This window comes from Coregonus lavaretus (assembly GCF_964263955.1).
Source record: "Coregonus lavaretus genome assembly, chromosome: 24".
NCBI lineage: Eukaryota > Metazoa > Chordata > Actinopteri > Salmoniformes > Salmonidae > Coregonus > Coregonus lavaretus.
The window spans coordinates 41,722,532-41,743,428 of NC_140011.1; the positions used below are offsets into that span (position 1 = coordinate 41,722,532).

The 20,897-nt window shown below is 45.2% G+C and overlaps 1 protein-coding gene across 1 annotated transcript in view; it reads right to left on the reverse strand.

Annotated features, from left to right (window-relative positions):
• The window catches only part of LOC311100330 (replication protein A 70 kDa DNA-binding subunit-like), a 121,039-nt gene that overhangs the window by 55,230 nt on the left and 44,912 nt on the right, over positions 1 to 20,897 (reverse strand). Inside the window, exons 10-12 of the mRNA XM_084141216.1 lie at positions 9,870 to 10,062; positions 2,707 to 2,843; positions 751 to 899 (exon numbers count right to left, since the gene is read on the reverse strand). Coding sequence (XP_083997342.1) covers positions 751 to 899; positions 2,707 to 2,843; positions 9,870 to 10,062 — 479 coding nt within the window. The remainder of the gene's footprint in view (positions 1 to 750; positions 900 to 2,706; positions 2,844 to 9,869; positions 10,063 to 20,897) is intronic.

The window sequence follows — 20,897 nt, forward strand, 5'->3', positions numbered from 1 at the left end:
TTGTCCTCAGAACAGCCTCAATTCGTCAGGGTATGGACTCTACAAGGTGTCGAAAGCGTTCCACAGCGATGCTGGCCCACGTTGACTCCAATGCTTCCCACAGTTGTGTCAAGTTCCTTTGAGTGGTGGAACATTCTTGATACACACAGGAAACTGTTAAGTGTGAAAAACCTAGCAGCGTTGCAGTTCTTGACACAAACCGGTGCTCCTGGCACCTACTACCATACCCCGTTCAAAGGCACTTAAATATTTTGTCTTGCCCATTCACCCTCTGAATGGCACACATACACAATCCATGTCTCAATTGTCTCAAGGCTTAAAAATCCTTCTTTAACCTCTCTCATCCTCTTCAGCTACACTGATTGAAGTGGATTTAACAAGAGACATCAATAAGGGAGCACAGCTTTCACCTGGATTCACCTGGTCAGTCTATGTCATGGAAAGAGCAGGTGTTCATAATGTTTTGTAGACCCAGTGTATGTTTACATTGCCAAGTGAAAAAAACAATAAACAAAAGTGAAATAAACAATCTCTCTCTTCATCCTGACTGAGTCCCAGTAGGTCTGAACAGGCATGTGCTGCATCTCTCTCTTCTGCACGTGACAGATGGGATACAGGAGTGTGTCTGTGTACTGTATGGGCTTGTGTGTGTGTGTGTGTGTGTGTGTGTGTGTGTGTGTGTGTGTGTGTATCTGCATGAATATTTGCTGGTGTGCATGTGTGTGTGTGTGCACACGTGTCCTAACTCACCATCCCCTCAGCCTGTGGGTCTCAGGTATGTCAGGGTTGACCATGACAGTGGAGCTGAAGAGAGCAGAGATAGAGCGACCTCCAAAGTCTGACAGGCGGGCTCTTTTAACTGCTACTATAGGCTGGCCTGAACCATCAAACACCTCTGCCTGGAGAGAGAGGAGAGGAGGTTAGAGCACAACACAATAACACACACACACATGCATGCGAGGAAGACCGTACACACGGGCACGTACACACACACACACACACACACACACACACACACACATAATGTACCTTCTCAATATTTTTACATTCTGGATGTAATCTGAGACTTTCCTTTGAAATCCTGAAGGTCGAGTGGTTCAATTGAGCAAATCTGATTTTACATCCCAGAAAACCCAATAAAACACCTCATAACATACACACGCACACACACACACACACACACACACACACACACACACACACACACACACACACACACACACACACACACACACACACACACACACACACACACACACACACACACACACAGAGAGAGATTAATTCCTTCATCCTCTGTATATCTTTGTGTTTAACTGCAGATCCACCCCAGGAGACACAGACACGACAGATACAGTGTGACTGTCACCATCTTGTCACTTGAGTGTATGTATACTGTGTGTGTTAGTGCGTGTGTGTGTTAGTGTGTGTGTGTTAGTGTCTGTGTGTTTGTACTCGTGTGTGTGTACTCGTGTGTGTGTACTCCTTGGGTGAGTGTGTGTGTGTGTGTGTGTGTGTGTGTGTGTGTGTGTGTGTGTGTGTGTGTCTGTGTACTCCTTGGGTGTGTGTGCGTATGAATAATGTGTGTGTGTGTGTGTTAGCATGTGTTTGTGTGTGTGTTAGTGTGTGTTTGTGTGTGTGTTAGTGTGTGTGTTAGCGTATGTGTGTACCCCTTGTGTCCGTGTTTGTTAGTGTGTGTGTCTGTACTCCTTGGGTGTGTGTGCGTATGAATACTGTGTGTGTGTGTGTGTGTTAGCATGTGTTTGTGTGTGTCTGTACTCCTTGTGTCTGTGTTTGTTAGTGTGTGTGTCTGTACTCCTTGTGTGTGTGTGTTTGTTAGTGTGTGTGTCTGTACTCCTTGTGTGTGTGTGTTTGTTAGTGTGTGTGTCTGTACTCCTTGTGTGTGTGTTTGTTAGTGTGTGTGTCTGTACTCCTTGTGTCTGTGTTTGTTAGTGTGTGTGTCTGTACTCCTTGTGTCTGTGTTTGTTAGTGTGTGTGTCTGTACTCCTTGTGTCCGTGTTTGTTAGTGTGTGTGTCTGTACTCCTTGTGTCTGTGTCTGTGTGTGTTAGTGTGTGTGTCTGTACTCCTTGTGTGTGTGTTTGTTAGTGTGTGTGTCTGTACTCCTTGTGTCTGTGTTTGTTAGTGTGTGTGTCTGTACTCCTTGTGTGTGTGTGTTTGTTAGTGTGTGTGTCTGTACTCCTTGTGTGTGTGTTTGTTAGTGTGTGTGTCTGTACTCCTTGTGTCTGTGTTTGTTAGTGTGTGTGTCTGTACTCCTTGTGTCCGTGTTTGTTAGTGTGTGTGTCTGTACTCCTTGTGTCTGTGTTTGTTAGTGTGTGTGTCTGTACTCCTTGTGTCTGTGTCTGTGTGTGTTAGTGTGTGTGTCTGTACTCCTTGTGTGTGTGTTTGTTAGTGTGTGTGTCTGTACTCCTTGTGTGTGTGTTTGTTAGTGTGTGTGTCTGTACTCCTTGTGTGTGTGTTTGTTAGTGTGTGTGTCTGTACTCCTTGTGTGTGTGTTTGTTAGTGTGTGTGTCTGTACTCCTTGTGTGTGTGTTTGTTAGTGTGTGTGTCTGTACTCCTTGTGTGTGTGTTTGTTAGTGTGTGTGTCTGTACTCCTTGTGTGTGTGTTTGTTAGTGTGTGTGTACTCCTTGTGTGTGTGTGTGTTAGTGTGTGTGTCTGTACTCCTTGTGTGTGTGTGTGGTCTTACCTCTTCGCCCCACAGTGTGACTGCGACAGCCTTGCCACTGGTGTCCATCAGGTGAATGTCTCTTTTATACACCTCTCTACTGGTCTTGGTGGTGATACGACTCACACCATCCACACTCCTACACACTCCTATCACATCTAGAGGGGGAGAGAAAGGGGGGGGGGGAAGAGAGAGAGAAAGAGGGGGGAGGAGAGAGAGATATTAGTTAGACCTCTACTGGTCTTGGTGGTAGTGTCATTTCTTAATTACAAATATATTATCTTTCTTCCTTTATCTCGCTTCCCCCCCTCTCTCACTCTCCCCCTCTCACTCTCCCTCTCTCCCTCTCCCCCTCTCACTCTCCCCCTCTCCTTAGCCTTCTGTCTCCATATCTTTCTCTCCCTTACTTCTTCTTACCCCCCCCCCCCCCCCCCTCCTCCACCACTCTCCCCTTCTCGCGCTCTAATATGTGTTTGTGTGTAATTCCATTATGGTTGAGATGATGTCATCCACCTCTGAACTCCATTATCGCCACGGGAACAACCTGACAGCTCTCATTAGACACTGTTAATCCACTATTAATGACCAAGGAGAGGGGGGTGGGGGTTGAAGAGGAGAACGAGGAGGGAGAGAGAGAGTGGGGGGAGGAGGAAAGAGGGAGGCGGAAAGAGAGGGGAGGGAGGGGAGAGAGAGAAGGGGGAGAGGAGGGGAGAGAGTGGGGAGAGGGAGAGAGAGGAGGAGAGGGAGAGAGAGAGAGGGGGATGGGAAAGGGGAGAGAGGGGGACGGGGAGAGGGAGAGAGAGGAGGAGAGAGGTGGAGGGAGAGAGAGGGTGAGACAGAAGGGGAGAGGGAGAGAGAGGAGGAGAGGGGGAAGAGGGAGAGAAGGGGAGAGAGAGAGGAGGAGAGGGAGATGAGAGAGAAGGGAGATGGAGAGGAGGGGAGAAAGAGAGAAGGGAGAGGAGGGGAGAGAGAGAGAAGGGAGAGGGAGAGGAGGGGAGAGAGAAGGGAGAGGGAGAGGAGGGAGAGAGCGCGAGTGAGTAGGGGAGAGGGGGAGAGAAGAGAGAGAGACAGGGAGAGAGAGGGAGAGAGAAATAACATATAAGGGGGAAAAAAACACAGTACTTCATACTTTGCTAGTACTACACTGAACAGAAATATAAACACAACATGCAACAATTTCAAAGATTTTACTGAGTTACAGTTCATATAAGATATGCCACACCTGTCAGGTGGATGGATTATCTTGGCAAAGGAGAAATGCTCACTAACAGGGATGTAAACACATTTGTGCACAAAATAACATTTGAGAGAAATAAGCTTTTTGTGCATATGAAAAATTGCTGAGATCTTTTATTTTAGCTCATGAAACATGAGACCAACACTTTACATGTTGCGTTAATTTTTTTGTTCAGTTTTTTTTTCGAAAGTCCCTTAACCTCTCCTCAACCCCATCCCATCCCAACACAACCAACCACAAGCCAACCCAACCCAACACACCCAACCCCCAACCCAACCCAACCCAACCCACCCAACCCAACCCACCCAACCCAACCCAACCCACCCAACCCAACCCAACCCACCCAACCCACCCAACCCAACCCAACCCACCCACCCAACCCAACCCAAGTGTGTTGAAGCTCCAATTAAACCTCCAGAAAAAGTAGTGACTTCAACATAATATCATTCCCCCATCCTCTCCATTCAGTCCAAATGAAGAAACTCATACTCATGCCTTCCTATCATTTGACCTAATGTAGAAGAGGAGTGAGTGACAGCCAATCAGAACAAATACTGGCAAATGTCAGCCCAATCTGCATCGAGCCCTTCTAATTTACCTGGCTGGGCTGGGAGATAAGACAGGGAAGGGATATGAGGGAGGAATGGAGGGGAGGGAAACAGGGAGAGGAGATGGAGGGGTTGGGGCAGAGACCATATAAAACTGTACAGCTTCATTATACATTTATAATAAACTGTGGAATGAACTTTCTCATCTCTTTATCTCTTCTGTATCTATGTAACTGTCTGTCTAAATTACTTTTCCACTGACCGTCTGACCCTGTACTAAGTCCATCTGTCTATCACCCCCTCCCACCTTCCTTTCTCTCCTCCTATCCTCCCTTTCTCTAATCTCCCTCTCAAACCCCCTTCCTTTTTCACCCAAATCTGGTCATTTTCAACCTCTCCTTGTCCCAGTCTGTAGCTGACCGCCATCATTCCTGTTCCCAAGAACTCTGAGGCTTCATGCCACAATGACTGCCGCACTGTAGCGCTCACATTTGTAATCATGAAGTGCTTTTAAAGGCTGGTTATGGCACACATCCACTCCATTGTGCGGACAGCCCAGTACATCACTGGGGCCGAGCTCCCTGCCATCCAGGACCTCTATATCAGGCGGTGTGAAAGCAAGGCCATTTAAATTGTTAAAGATTCCAGCCACCCAAGCCATAGACTGCTCTCTCTCTGCTTCCGCATGGCAAGCAGTACTGGTGCATTAAGTCTGACACCAACAGGCTCCTGAACATCTTCTATCCCCAAGCCATAAGACTGCTAAATAGCTAACTAAATGGCTACACTGAGTTGACCCTTGTATTTTATTTTTGCACTGTCTCTATGTACACTCACACTGACACTCCAACACAAACACACTTAATTTGCTCACACACACACACACACACACACACACACACGTACACACACACACACAACATGCACACGCATTTATACTGACACTACAAACACGCATACACACTTACATAGAATGATCATGTACGCTGCTGCTACTCTGTTTATCATATATCCTGATGCCTAGTCACCTTACCCCTATACATATCTACCTCTATCACTCCAGTATCCCTGCACAGTGTAAATATGGTACTGGAACTGACTGACCCTGTATATAGTATGCTTAGGGAGTAAACATTATTTATAATAAGGGTTACATGGAGAAAATCAGACCTCTCTTGAAATAAAAATGGATGGCCGTCCCTTCAGCAAAATATACCTGCTAGGGGGATTTTTGTAGATATTTTTTTATCGGTTTTACAATTCTAATTTCTAAAGACTTTTAGGCTGGGTCCCTTCGTGAAATGCAGGTTTTAACTAATTAAACAACAAAGAATATGATCTACATGATCAGTCTCTGTGTGTAAAATAAAAAGTGGTTAATGTGAACCTAACTCATAGCTAAAAAATGTAAGGAAAGTAATTCAATGTTATTTGTTGCCTAGACTACTGCAAATTACACTCAAGTCCACAGAATAAACGATACGTGTTCGAATCTCATTATGGACACTAATATTGCAGTCCCGCGTATCATGACAGCCTTTATAATATAACACTTGTGACCACACACATCTAAATATTGTAATCCGTAAAAAACATCTTAAAGTAGAAATAGAATGAAACAAACAGTCATTCTATTTTTTGCTTTATTATAGTGGCTACGATTATAGTGGCCACTATAGTAGACGTCAATCAAGAGCACAAGACTACATGTGTGTAAAAATAACGTTCACTGAGTAAAAAATTCAATAATCCCCCCTCACTCACACACAAGTGTTACAGTATGTCAAGTTCAGCACAACAAAAGCAATATCTTTGGGCTACACTGCGTTCATCTGTTCTACAATGTGCCAACAGAGCATGAGACCCTTTGTTGGCATAATTGATCTCTTTCAGGCAGAGAGTACACCTGGCATACCCCTTTTTATCCACCGTATTGAAAGAGGGAAAGTGTGTAGTGTTCCTTTCACCTCTAGTGGCATCCAGTTTAAACCAGGCCCGGCTCCAGCTACATTTCATCCCTGAATCCACTTGTTAAACAAGCAACGCCTCATTTTCACCTGATTCTCTCATTCCGAAAAAGAACCACATACTGTAGAGGGAAGACATTAGTTCACAGATAGTAGTTAGTTCGTTAGCTAGTTAACAGTAACATTTCACACAGATTGCCAGGGTCCAGTGAGCAACTAACGTTATAACTTGAGGAACGGCAAGGAGTCTTATACCAGTTAACACCATAGCGAGTTGGTTAGGTTACTAACGTTAGCTCATCTGATGTTCTGATGTTGTAACGTTAGCCAATCAAATCAAATGTTATTTGCTACATGCGCCAAATGCAACAGGTGCAGACCTTACAGTGAAATGCTTACTTACAAGCCCTTAACCAACAACGCAGTTTTAAGAAAAACAAGTGTTAAGTAAAAAAATAGATACGTAAAAAATAAAAAATAATTAGAGCAGCAGCAAAATAAAATAACAGTAGCGAGGCTATATACAGGGGGGTACCGGTACAGAGTCAATGTGCGGGGGGTAGAAGGATTGCTTTATACTATTCCAGGTATTCCTTAAAGAGGTAGGGTTTCAAGTGTCTCCGGAAGGTGGTCAGTGACTGCTCTATCCAGCTAGCAAGATACTTAACAATGCTAACAATTCTTGTTCCACCACACTTGCTCTCTATCCTAATTGGTCAACAAGCTTATTTGACGCGTCAAATAGTGTTATTTGACATGTATCTTTTTTGACACGCAAAGACCCAAACGGCGTTCCATATACAGCTCATGAAGCACGCTTCATCACCTTCTCACCCCCGTCTCCGTCGTCAGGCTTCTCACCAACCTCTTCGTTGTCGTTCATTGAAAGCGCTGATGTAACTGCTGCTGTAACTGCTGATGTAACCGGCAAACTGCCTTTCCACTCTCTGCTGTCTTTCCAGAGCGTGCGTTGATGCTGTAACTAGCAAGTTGGTTGTCTGTTCTCTCTTCAGTCACGTGCTGAATTCTGTTGTTATGTGAACAATTGGCTGAGCCTTGGATACAGCCAGTATTGCTCCAAATGCGCATCCCTCGTTCGCTTACAGCCGTAGTGATCCAAAGCCCCAACCCCCCCCAAAGTTTTCTTATTGGAGCCACACAAATCACGTAGGTTGCCTATTTTGGATTCAAAACGGCAAATTTCACTGAAAGGTGACTAGTTTGCATCCCTGATATTAGCAGAATCTTTTTGGTGCGGAGAGCAGGCCCGTTCCTGCTCTCCGCACCAAGCCAGTGGTGAGTGTCGCCAGTCCGGCCCGTTCCTGCTCCTCGCACTAGGCCAGTGGTGCGTGTTCCCAGTCCGGCCCGGCCCATTCATGCTCCTCGCACCAGACTAGTGGTGCGTGTTCCCAGTCCGGCCCGACCCGTTCCTGCTCCTCGCACCAGGCCAGTGGTGCGTGTTCCCAGTCCGGCCCGGCCCATTCATGCTCCTCGCACCAGACTAGTGGTGCGTGTTCCCAGTCCGGCCCGACCCATTCCTGCTCCTCGCACCAGGCCAGTGGTGCATGTTCCCAGTCCGGCCCGGCCCATTCATGCTCCTCGCACCAGACTAGTGGTGCGTGTTCCCAGTCCGGCCCGACCCGTTCCTGCTCCTCGCACCAGGCCAGTGGTGCGTGTTCCCAGTCCGGTACGGCCCGTGCCTGCTCCCCGCACCAAGCCAGTGGTGCGTGTCGCCAGCCCGGTACGGCCCGTTCCTGCTCCCCGCACCAAGCAAGTGGTGCGTGTCGCCAGCCCGGTACGGCCCGTTCCTGCTCCTCGCACCAAGCCAGTGGTGCGTGTTCCCAGTCCGTCCCGGCCCGTTTCTGCTCCTCGCACCAAGCCAGTGATGCATGTCGCCAGTCCGGCCCGGCCCGTTCCTGCTCCTCGCACCAAGCCAGTGGTGCGTGTTCCCAGTCCGGCCCGGCCTGTTCCTGCTCCTCGCACCAAGCCAGTGGTGCGTGTCGCCAGTCCGGCCCGGCCTGTTCCTGCTCCTCGCACCCGGCCCAGCTGTCGCTCGTTGTCTCTGATTGGGGATCATACTTAGGCAGCCTATTGGCACTCGTTAGTTGTGGGATCTTGTTCCGTGTGTAGGCTTGTTTTGTGTTCAGCCTTTGGAATTTACGTTTCGTTTGGTTTGTTGTATTGTTGTGTGTTTATTCGTTGTAAATAAACATGTATGCATATCACGCTGCGCCTTGGTCTGACCCGTCCTTAAACGAACGTGACAAACAGACTATGGAAGGCGCACAGTACTACATAGAGCCATGGCTACATGGAACTCTATTCCACATCAGGTAACTCACGCAAGCAGTAAAATCAGATAAATAACCCCATATAACAATACGCCTGTGAAGAGTCACACACACAGGTACAAACAAACGCATACAAAACACACATAACATACACACTACATACACACTACATACACACTACATACACACTACATACACACGTATGTTGTAGTAGAGTAGTGGCCGGAGGACACATACTTAATGTATTGTGAAATCTGTTGGAAAATATATTCTAATGTTTAAATGTTTTATTATAATGTATATTACTGCCTTCATTTTTGCTGGACCCGAGGAAGAGTAGCTACTGCCTTGGCAGCAGCTAATGGGGATCCATAATAAATACAAATACAAACACACCCCAATCCAACCCAAACCATAACTAACCCAACCCAACCTAACCCAACCATACCAACCAAGCAAACCTCACCAAGCCAACCCAACCCAACCCAACCAACCAACCCAACCCAACAAAACCCATCCCAACACAACCAAAACCAACCCACCCAACCCAACCCAAGTGTGTTGAAGCTCCAATGAAACCTCCAGAAAAAGTAGTGACTTCAACATAATATCATTCCACCATCCTCTCCATTCAGTCCAAATGAAGAAACTCATACTCATGCCTTCATATCATTTGACCTAATGTAGAAGAGGAGTGAGTGACAGCCAATCAGAACAAATACTGGCAAATGTCAGCCCAATCTGCATCGAGCCCTTCTAATTTACCTGGCTGGGCTGGGAGATAAGACAGGGAAGGGATATGAGGGAGGAATGGAGGGGAGGGAAACAGGGAGAGGAGATGGAGGGGTTGGGGCAGAGACCATATAAAACTGTACAGCTTCATTATACATTTAGAATAAACTGTGGAATGAACTTTCTCATCTCTTTATCTCTTCTGTATCTATGTAACTGTCTGTCTAAATTACTTTTCCACTGACCGTCTGACCCTGTACTAAGTCCATCTGTCTATCACCCCCTCCCACCTTCCTTTCTCTTCTATTCTCTCCCTCTCATCACACACCTCCTTCTTTTTCTCCCCAAATACGACTCTGTTTTTCTCCCCCTTCTCCGCCACAATCTCCAACCCTCCCACCCCCATCACCGATGATGGCGTCCTTGTCCTTGTGCTCCAGCTGAGCGATGGGTATGAAGTCGCACTGCACCATGGGAAGGTCCTGGTCATCCTCACACTGCACGATGGATGTCTCTCTTTGGAGGGTCATCTCATAGTTGTTCTTCAGGGTCATATACTGCTTCTTGGCTATCTTTATCTTGCCATGCGAGATGTAGTACACCTAAATAGATTAGATTAGATTCGATAGATACATAAGATAGAGAGAGAGAGAGAGAGAGAGAGAGAGAGAGAGAGAGAGAGAGAGAGAGAGAGAGAGAGAGAGAGAGAGAGAGAGAGAGAGAGAGAGACAGAGACAGAGACAGAGAGCGAAAGAGAGAGAGAGAGAGAGAGAGAAAGAGAGAGAGAGAGAGAGACAGAGACAGAGACAGAGACAGAGACAGAGACAGAGACAGAGACAGAGAGCGAAAGAGAGACAGAGAGAGAGAGCGAAAGAGAGACAGAGAGACAGAGAGAGAGACAGAGAGAGAGAGAGAGACACAGAGAGAGAGAGAGAGATAGAGAGAGAGAGAGACAGAGAGAGAGATAGAGAGACAGAGAGAGAGATAGAGAGATAGAGAGATAGACAGAGAGAGAGAGATAGACACACAGAGAGAGAGAGAGAGAGAGAGAGAGACCCAACCCAACCCAACAAAACCCATCCCAACACAACCAAAACCAACCCACCCAACCCAACCCAAGTGTGTTGAAGCTCCAATGAAACCTCCAGAAAAAGTAGTGACTTCAACATAATATCATTCCACCATCCTCTCCATTCAGTCCAAATGAAGAAACTCATACTCATGCCTTCATATCATTTGACCTAATGTAGAAGAGGAGTGAGTGACAGCCAATCAGAACAAATACTGGCAAATGTCAGCCCAATCTGCATCGAGCCCTTCTAATTTACCTGGCTGGGCTGGGAGATAAGACAGGGAAGGGATATGAGGGAGGAATGGAGGGGAGGGAAACAGGGAGAGGAGATGGAGGGGTTGGGGCAGAGACCATATAAAACTGTACAGCTTCATTATACATTTAGAATAAACTGTGGAATGAACTTTCTCATCTCTTTATCTCTTCTGTATCTATGTAACTGTCTGTCTAAATTACTTTTCCACTGACCGTCTGACCCTGTACTAAGTCCATCTGTCTATCACCCCCTCCCACCTTCCTTTCTCTTCTATTCTCTCCCTCTCATCACACACCTCCTTCTTTTTCTCCCCAAATACGACTCTGTTTTTCTCCCCCTTCTCCGCCACAATCTCCAACCCTCCCACCCCCATCACCGATGATGGCGTCCTTGTCCTTGTGCTCCAGCTGAGCGATGGGTATGAAGTCGCACTGCACCATGGGAAGGTCCTGGTCATCCTCACACTGCACGATGGATGTCTCTCTTTGGAGGGTCATCTCATAGTTGTTCTTCAGGGTCATATACTGCTTCTTGGCTATCTTTATCTTGCCATGCGAGATGTAGTACACCTAAATAGATTAGATTAGATTCGATAGATACATAAGATAGAGAGAGAGAGAGAGAGAGAGAGAGAGAGAGAGAGAGAGAGAGAGAGAGAGAGAGAGAGAGAGAGAGAGAGAGAGAGAGAGAGACAGAGACAGAGACAGAGAGCGAAAGAGAGAGAGAGAGAGAGAGAGAAAGAGAGAGAGAGAGAGACAGAGACAGAGACAGAGACAGAGACAGAGACAGAGACAGAGACAGAGAGCGAAAGAGAGACAGAGAGAGAGAGCGAAAGAGAGACAGAGAGACAGAGAGAGAGACAGAGAGAGAGAGAGAGACACAGAGAGAGAGAGAGAGATAGAGAGAGAGAGAGACAGAGAGAGAGATAGAGAGACAGAGAGAGAGATAGAGAGATAGAGAGATAGACAGAGAGAGAGAGATAGACACACAGAGAGAGAGAGAGAGAGAGAGAGAGAGAGAGAGAGAGAGAGAGAGAGAGAGAGAGAGAGAGAGAGAGAGAGAGAGAGAGAGAGAGAGAGAGGTTAGATTGCTTTAGGGTGCTCTGCGATATGTGAGTGAGATGAATTGAATCGATCATAAAAACAAAAACAAAAAACACACATCACCTGGTTAACTGATGTGTAGGGTTTGGAAAATGCTGCAGTCTTATTGGCTAGACAATAACTTTACAGGGATATGCTTGTCACTATTTTGGTCATGTTTCAAAGTAACACTGTTAGTAACACTGTCATATTGTTTATCCCCTCTCCAAATAGTGTAACTCAATTGTGTTACACTGCTTGGCCAAGCACAGAAGTTCCAAGTTGAGGGTTTCTGTTTACCTTGAATGGGAGCTGTCATATCAGTCCCATCAGGACCACTATCTCTCTAATACTCCACGAAATAGAGGTGATGCAGAGTGACTCAGCTAAAAACGGACCAATTTAAACCCAATCTATTATTTTCTGCACATTCATTCTCTCCCTCTATCCCTCTGTCTCTCTCTCTCTCTCTCTCTCTCTCTCTCTCTCAATTTCAATTTCAATTTCAATTTAAGGGCTTTATTGGCATGGGAAACGTGTGTTAACATTGCCAAAGCAAGTGAAGTAGATAGTAAACAAAAGTGAAATAAACAATAAATATTAACAGTAAACATTACACTCAGAAGTTTCAAAAGAATAAAGACATTTCAAATGTCATATTATGTATATATACAGTGTTGTAACAATGTGCAAATAGTTAAAGTACAAATGGGAAAATAAATAAACATAAATATGGGTTGTATTTACAATGGTGTTTGTTCTTCACTGGTTGCCCTTTTCTTGTGGCAACAGGTCACAAATCTTGCAGCTGTGATGGCACACTGTGGTTTTTCACCCAGTAGATAAGGGAGTTTATCAAAATTGGGTTTGTTTTCGAATTCTTTGTGGATCGCTGTAATCTGAGGGAAATATGTGTCTCTAATATGGTCATACATTTGGCAGGAGGTTAGGAAGTGCAGCTCAGTTTCCACCTCATTTTGTGGGCAGTGTGCACATAGCCTGTCTTCTCTTGAGAGCCAGGTCTGCCTACGGCGGCCTTTCTCAATAGCAAGGCTATGCTCACTGAGTCTGTACATAGTCAAAGCTTTCCTTAAGTTTGGGTCAGTCACAGTGGTCAAGTATTCTGCCACTGTGTACTCTCTGTTTAGGGCCAAATAGCATTCTAGTTTGCTCTGTTTTTTTGTTTGTTCTTTCCAATGTGTCAAGTTATTCTCTTTTTGTTTTCTCATGATTTGGTTGGGTCTAGTTGTGTTGTTGTTGTTGTTGTCCTGGGGCTGTGTGGGGTCTGTTTGTGTTTGTGAACAGAGCCCCAGGACAAGCTTACTTAGGGGACTCTTCTCCAAGTTCATCTCTCTGTAGGTGATGGCTTTGTTATGGAAGGTTTGGGAATCGCTTCCTTTTAAGTGGTTATAGAATTTAACGGCTCTTTTCTGGATTTTGATAATTAGCGGGTATTGGCCTAATTCTGCTCTGCATGCATTATTTGGTGTTTTACGTTGTACACGGAGGATGTTTTTGCAGAATTCTGCATGCAGTCTCAATTTGGTGTTTGTCCCATTTTGTGAATTCTTGGTTGGTGAGCGGACCCCAGACCTCAGAACCATAAAGGGCAATGGGTTCTATAACTGATTCAAGTATTTTTAGCCAGATCCTAATTGGTATGTCAAATTTTATGTTCCTTTTGATGGCATAGAAGGCCCTTCTTGCCTTGTCTCTCAGATCGTTCACAGCTTTGTGGAAGTTACCTGTGGCGCTGATGTTTAGGCCGAGGTATGTATAGTTTTTTGTGTGCTCTAGGGCAACGGTGTCTAGATGGAATTTGTATTTGTGGTCCTGGCAACTGGACCTTTTTTGGAACACCATTATTTTTGTCTTACTGAGATTTACTGTCAGGGCCCAGGTCTGACAGAATCTGTGCAGAATATCTAGGTGCTGCTGTAGGCCCTCCTTGGTTGGTGACAGAAGCACCAGATCATCAGCAAACAGAAGACATTTGACTTCAGATTCTAGTAGGGTGAGGCCGGGTGCTGCAGACTGTTCTAGTGCCCTCGCCAATTCGTTGATATATATGTTGAAGAGGGTGGGGCTTAAACTGCATCCCTGTCTCACCCCACGGCCCTGTGGAAAGAAATGTGTGTGTTTTTTGCCAATTTTAACCGCACACTTGTTGTTTGTGTACATGGATTTTATAATGTCGTATGTTTTTCCCCCAACCCCACTTTCCATCAATTTGTATAGCAGACCCTCATGCCAAATTGAGTCAAAAGCTTTTTTGAAATCAACAAAGCATGAGAAGACTTTGCCTTTGTTTTGGTTTGTTTGTTTGTCAATTAGGGTGTGCAGGGTGAATACGTGGTCTGTCGTACGGTAATTTGGTAAAAAGCCAATTTGACATTTGCTCAGTACATTGTTTTCACTGAGGAAATGAACTAGTCTGCTGTTAATGATAATGCAGAGGATTTTCCCAAGGTTGCTGTTGACGCATATCCCACAGTAGTTATTGGGGTCAAATTTGTCTCCACTTTTGTGGATTGGGGTGATCAGTCCTTGGTTCCAGATGTTGGGGAAGATGCCAGAGCTAAGGATGATGTTAAAGAGTTTAAGTATAGCTAATTGAAATTTGTGGTCTGTATATTTTATCATTTCATTGAGGATACCATCAACACCACAGGACTTTTTGGGTTGGAGGGTTTGTATTTTATCCTGTAGTTCATTCAATGTAATTGGAGAATCCAGTGGGTTCTGGTAGTCTTTAATAGTTGATTCTAAGATTTGCATTTGATCATGTATATTTTTTTGCTGTTTGTTCTCTGTTATAGGGCCAAAAAGATTGGAGAAGTGGTTTACCCATACATCTCCGTTTTGGATAGATAGCTCTTCGTGTTGTTGTTTGTTTAGTGTTTTCCAATTTTCCCAGAAGTGGTTAGAGTCTATGGATTCTTCAATTACATTGAGCTGATTTCTGACATGCTGTTCCTTCTTTTTCCGTAGTGTATTTCTGTATTGTTTTAGTGATTCACCATAGTGAAGGCGTAGGCTCAGGTTTTCTGGGTCTCTATGTTTTTGGTTGGATAGGTTTCTCAATTTCTTTCTTAGGTTTTTGCATTCTTCATCAAACCATTTATCACTGTTATTACTTTTCTTTGGTTTTCTGTTAGAGATTTTTAGATTTGATAGGGAAGCTGAGAGGTCAAATATACTGTTTAGGTTTTCTACTGCCAAGTTTACACCTTCACTATTACAGTGGAACGTTTTGTCCAGGAAGTTGTCTAGAATGGATTGAATTTGTTGTTTCCTAATTGTTTTTTGGTAGGTTTCAACACTACTTTCCTTCCATCTATAGCATTTCTTAATATTATTCAGTTCTTTTGGCTTTGATGCCTCATGATTGAGTATTGCTCTGTTCAAGTAGACTGTGATTTTGCTGTGGTCTGATAGGGGTGTCAGTGGGCTGACTGTGAACGCTCTGAGAGACTCTGGGTTGAGGTCAGTGATAAAGTAGTCTACAGTACTACTGCCAAGAGATGAGCTATAGGTGTACCTACCATAGGAGTCCCCTCGAAGCCTACCATTGACTATGTACATACCCAGTGTGCGACAGAACTGCAGGAGTCGTGACCCATTTTTGTTGGTTATGTTGTCGTAGTTGTGCCTAGGGGGGCATATGGGGGAGGGAATGCTGTCACCTCCAGGTAGGTGTTTGTCCCCCTGTGTGCTGAGGGTGTCAGGTTCTTGTCCAGTTCTGGCATTTAGGTCGCCACAGACTAGTACATGTCCCTGGGTCTGGAAATTATTGATTTCCCCCTCCAGGATGGAGAAACTGTCTTCATTAAAGTATGGGGATTCTAGTGGGGGAATATAGGTAGCACACAGGAGGACATTTTTCTCAGTTGAGATAATTTCCTTTTGAATTTCTAACCAAATGTAAAATGTTCCTGTTTTGATTAATTTAATAGAGTGAGTTAGGTCTGCTCTATACCAAATTAGCATACCCCCTGAGTCCCTTCCCTGTTTCACACCTGGTAGTTTGGTGGATGGGACTACCAGCTCTCTGTAACCTAGAGGGCAACCAGTGGGTCCGTCTCCTCTATACCATGTTTCTTGTAGGATGACAATGTCTGTATTTCCGATTTCTTTGGTGAAGTCCAGATTCCTGCTCTTTAGGCCAAAGGCAGATGACCTCAGGCCTTGGATATTCCAGGATGAAATAGTGAAGGCTTTGTGTTCCATAAAGTGTCTAATGTTGTTGGTTGTGTGGTTTGGCCTCAGGCCAGTAATTGTGAGCAGAGCCTGCTGAGCATCTGGTACATGCCATTGGCTTGGGCTAGTGTAAGAGTGGGTGTTGGGCCTGTTTGCCTGCTCACGGCCTGGGCGTATGTGTGACTTTCATGTTGAGGCCCTCTTTGTGGGAGTGGGGGGCTTGGGGTGGGTAGGAGGGGCATAGGTCTGATCTGAGGGGGCCTAAATGGGGTGTGGGCATGGTTGACTTGGGGGGGAGTTAATTGGTTGGGGTGGGGGTGTAGATGTGGTTGATGGTGCTGTGGTCTGGATGTAGGTCCTCTCTGCGGGGGTCCTCTATGTGTAGGTCCTGGGGGGGGTCCCGCAGGTCTGGGAGAGTGTCTCGCTGGTCTGGGCGGGGTGTCTGTTGATCTGTTGCTCCTGTGTGAGGTGTTGGGTCTGCGGTTGAGGGCGATATCCTTTAGGGTCCGGGCGAAGGTGGGCACTGCTGCCTTGTATAGGTGGACCTGGTCGTAAAGGCTGTTCACATCCAGGGTGGAGTGGTGGGCCAGGAAGACATTTGGTTTTGATGCACAGTCACGGGAAATACTTGCGTTTACCCGCTGTATGGTAGCAGGGTGGAAGTCTTTTCGTGGTAACAGGGTTGAGATAACCACTTGTGCGTTGGGGAAAGTAGAAGAAGCTTTTTCTATCACGCCCTTGAGTGATGTGGCCACCCTTTCCTGCTGTGTTCTCAGGTCGTTTGTGCCTGTGTGTATTATTATGTGGCTGGGTGATCCTAGTCGGTCCTTAGACAGAAGGTCTAGGGCGCGCTGGGTATTTGGACACCAGAGTTTAGACACTGTGTGTTTTGGAAAAAGTTTATTTTCTTGTATGTATTTCCCGTTTGAGTCCATAAGGAGTACAATCTGTGGCTTGTGTATGTCCTCAGTGGGTGTGGGGGGGTCGTCATGAGGGCTATCAGGGTGTCTGACTGGGGGGTTGCTCAGAGGGGTTGGGGTCCCCAGGGCTTGGGGTTCTTCATTTGTTTGTCTGGGTGTGATGTCGAGGCTATGGTCAGGGTCTAGGGTGTACTGTTCTGCTGCGGTGTCGAGACTTTGGCCAGGATCTGAGGTGGGCTGTTCTCTAATGGGTTGTTCAATGTCACCCGTCATCGTTCTCACCTTCTCCTCCAGCACTCTGATCCTCTCCTCTAGTGCTCTGTTCTTCTCCTGCTCCTGCTCTTTCTCCTGTTGATGTTGTCTCACCACAGTCCAGAGTGCAGACATGTCTCTCTCCACCTGCAGCTCTCCAGGTCTAGTTAAGGGGGTGTTGTTGTGCTGGACTGTTGTTTGGGTCTGTGCTGACTGGAGTGTGTTCACCTGCTGTTCCAGCTCCACCTGCCTTACCTCCAGCTGGGTGAATTTATCCTTCATTTCAATGAGGGAGTAGTACTCTGTGCAGGGAAGTTGAGTTTCTGCTTGGGGTTGCTCTGTGGGGTTATTTAATGAAGAGGTCTGGTCTGACCCGCTCGGGGTAGGGGTATCTTTCTCAAGGGACAGCTTCTCCTGCTGAGCTATTTCTTTGATTAGGTGAAAGTCCAGCTGGAACTGTTTGGTGTTGCCTTGAACCAAAACGGTTCCAGATTTACAGAGATTAATATTAGACGACTCAGAGTCCTCGTTGTCCAGTATCCTGAGTTTCCACCCGTCGCTAACACCCCCCCTCTTAACAGAGGGGTAGTGTGCTAGTATAGCACTGTGCCATGCCAGGGGATGGTCTGTGTGGAAGATAAGGTTGCTTATGTTCCCATTTTTATACAAATCAGCAAAAAGTGTCTCGTGCTTCCCCAAAAGAAGTTTCAATTTGTACTCTTTTCGTGTCTTGTCGTTTTTTACATTCAGAGGGTACTGTATTTTAATGACCTCTGAACAGTGGGGGGGTGCTTCTAAGGCCTCTTCTAAGGCCTCTAGTTGGGGTAGACTGTACGACTCTCCTGCCATTGTTGGGCTCAAGGGCTTTGACACCTCTCACTTCACACGTCAGTGCTAATTGAAATTGTATCTCTTTGTAGCAAGCTTAAGCTTGGTAGCCTTAGAATTCAGTCCTTATAATATAAAATATATCATTGTAATGAATTTTTCTTCTTGGTTTTTGAAAGTGAAAAATAGCTTCATACTAAACATTACTCACTCAGTTCCAGGTTGGATGGTGTTTTCAGGTTTCTGTTTGTTTTCCAGAGCATTTGCTGTATAGTTTGAGAATAGTAATCCTTGGTAGTAGAAAGCTTACCAGGTAATTCCGTCCAAAATCAGGTTGTAGGTTTGGAGTTTTGGTTTGGAATAAAGGTTATGTTGTGGAGGGTAGCATCCTGTATATGTCCCTGCCCAAAAATCCTACTTTATCTAACTCTAAATCTATATTTTTTGTTAAAAATGCAGGAGCAATGTCTTTGAGCTCTCTCTCTCTCTCTCTCTCTCTCTTTCTGTCTCTCTTTCCCCAGGCCCTTTCCTTCTCTCTCTCTCCCCCTCTCGCTCTCCCCTCATGAAAAAATACAACAGTTTACTATAGAATACTACAGCATACTGTAGAATACTATACTACACACTGTAGTATCCCTCGATCATGTGTAGTACTTACTATAGAATGTTGTAGTATACTGTAGAATACTATAGTACATACTACAGTATCATCCGCAAAAAAACACTGTAGTAAATACTACAGTAATGTCCGCAAAAACACTACAGTCCGCAAAAACACAACACATTTTTAACTATAGTAAATACTACAGTATTTATTTAGCATATACCCTACCCATTTCCCTCCCCCATATACAGTGGGGGAAAAAAGTATTTAGTCAGCCACCAATTGTGCAAGTTCTCCCACTTAAAAAGATGAGAGAGGCCTGTAATTTTCATCATAGGTACACGTCAACTATGACAGACAAATTGAGAGAAAAAAATGTAGAAAATCACATTGTAGGATTTTTTATGAATTTATTTGCAAATTATGGTGGAAAATAAGTATTTGGTCACCTACAAACAAGCAAGATTTCTGGCTCTCACAGACCTGCAACTTCTTCTTTAAGAGGCTCCTCTGTCCTCCACTCGTTACCTGTATTAATGGCACCTGTTTGAACTTGTTATCAGTATAAAAGACACCTGTCCACAACCTCAAACAGTCACACTCCAAACTCCACTATGGCCAAGACCAAAGAGCTGTCAAAGGACACCAGAAACAAAATTGTAGACCTGCACCAGGCTGGGAAGACTGAATCTGCAATAGGTAAGCAGCTTGGTTTGAAGAAATCAACTGTGGGAGCAATTATTAGGAAATGGAAGACATACAAGACCACTGATAATCTCCCTCGATCTGGGTCTCCACGCAAGATCTCACCCCGTGGGGTCAAAATGATCACAAGAACGGTGAGCAAAAATCCCAGAACCACACGGGGGACCTAGTGAATGACCTGCAGAGAGCTGGGACCAAAGTAACAAAGCCTACCATCAGTAACACACTACGCCGCCAGGGACTCAAATCCTGCAGTGCCAGACGTGTCCCCCTGCTTAAGCCAGTACATGTCCAGGCCCGTCTGAAGTTTGCTAGAGTGCATTTGGATAATCCAGAAGAGGATTGGGAGAATGTCATATGGTCAGATGAAACCAAAATAGAACTTTTTGGTAAAAACTCCACTCGTCGTGTTTGGAGGACAAAGAATGCTGAGTTGCATCCAAAGAACACCATACCTACTGTGAAGCATGGGGGTGGAAACATCATGCTTTGGGGCTGTTTTTCTGCAAAGGGACCAGGACGACTGATCCGTGTAAAGGAAAGAATGAATGGGGCCATGTATCGTGAGATTTTGAGTGAAAACCTCCTTCCATCAGCAAGGGCATTGAAGATGAAACGTGGCTGGGTCTTTCAGCATGACAATGATCCCAAACACACCGCCCGGGCAACGAAGGAGTGGCTTCGTAAGAAGCATTTCAAGATCCTGGAGTGGCCTAGCCAGTCTCCAGATCTCAACCCCATAGAAAATCTTTGGAGGGAGTTAAAAGTCTGTGTTGCCCAGCGACAGCCCCAAAACATCACTGCTCTAGAGGAGATCTGCATGGAGGAATGGGCCAAAATACCAGCAACAGTGTGTGAAAACCTTGTGAAGACTTACAGAAAACGTTTGACCTGTGTCATTGCCAACAAAGGGTATATAACAAAGTATTGAGAAACTTTTTGTTATTGACCAAATACTTATTTCCCACCATAATTTGCAAATAAATTCATAAAAAATCCTACAATGTGATTTTCTGGATTATTTTCTTCTCATTTTGTCTGTCATAGTTGACGTGTATCTATGATGAAAATTACAGGCCTCTCTCATCTTTTTAAGTGGGAGAACTTGCACAATTGGTGGCTGACTAAATACTTTTTTCCCCCACTGTACCAATTTGTGCCATCCATAAGTGAGAAAACGACTTGCCAAGTATAGACCATATTGTGTTTCCTACAGGTTATAGAAAAGAGCAGAAGCTCTGAACTCTGTTAAGTCCCCAGTCCTACATACCTACCTACCTACCTACCTACCTATCTACCTACCTACAGTTGAAGTCGTAAGTTTACATACACTTAGGTTGGAGTCATTAAAACTCGTTTTTCAACCACTCCACAAATGTATTGATAACAAACTATAGTTTTGGCAAGTCGGTTAAGACATCTACTTTGTGCATGACACAAGTAATTTTTCCAACAATTGTTTACAGACAGATTATTTCACTTATAATTCACTGTATCACAATTCCAGTGGGACAGAAG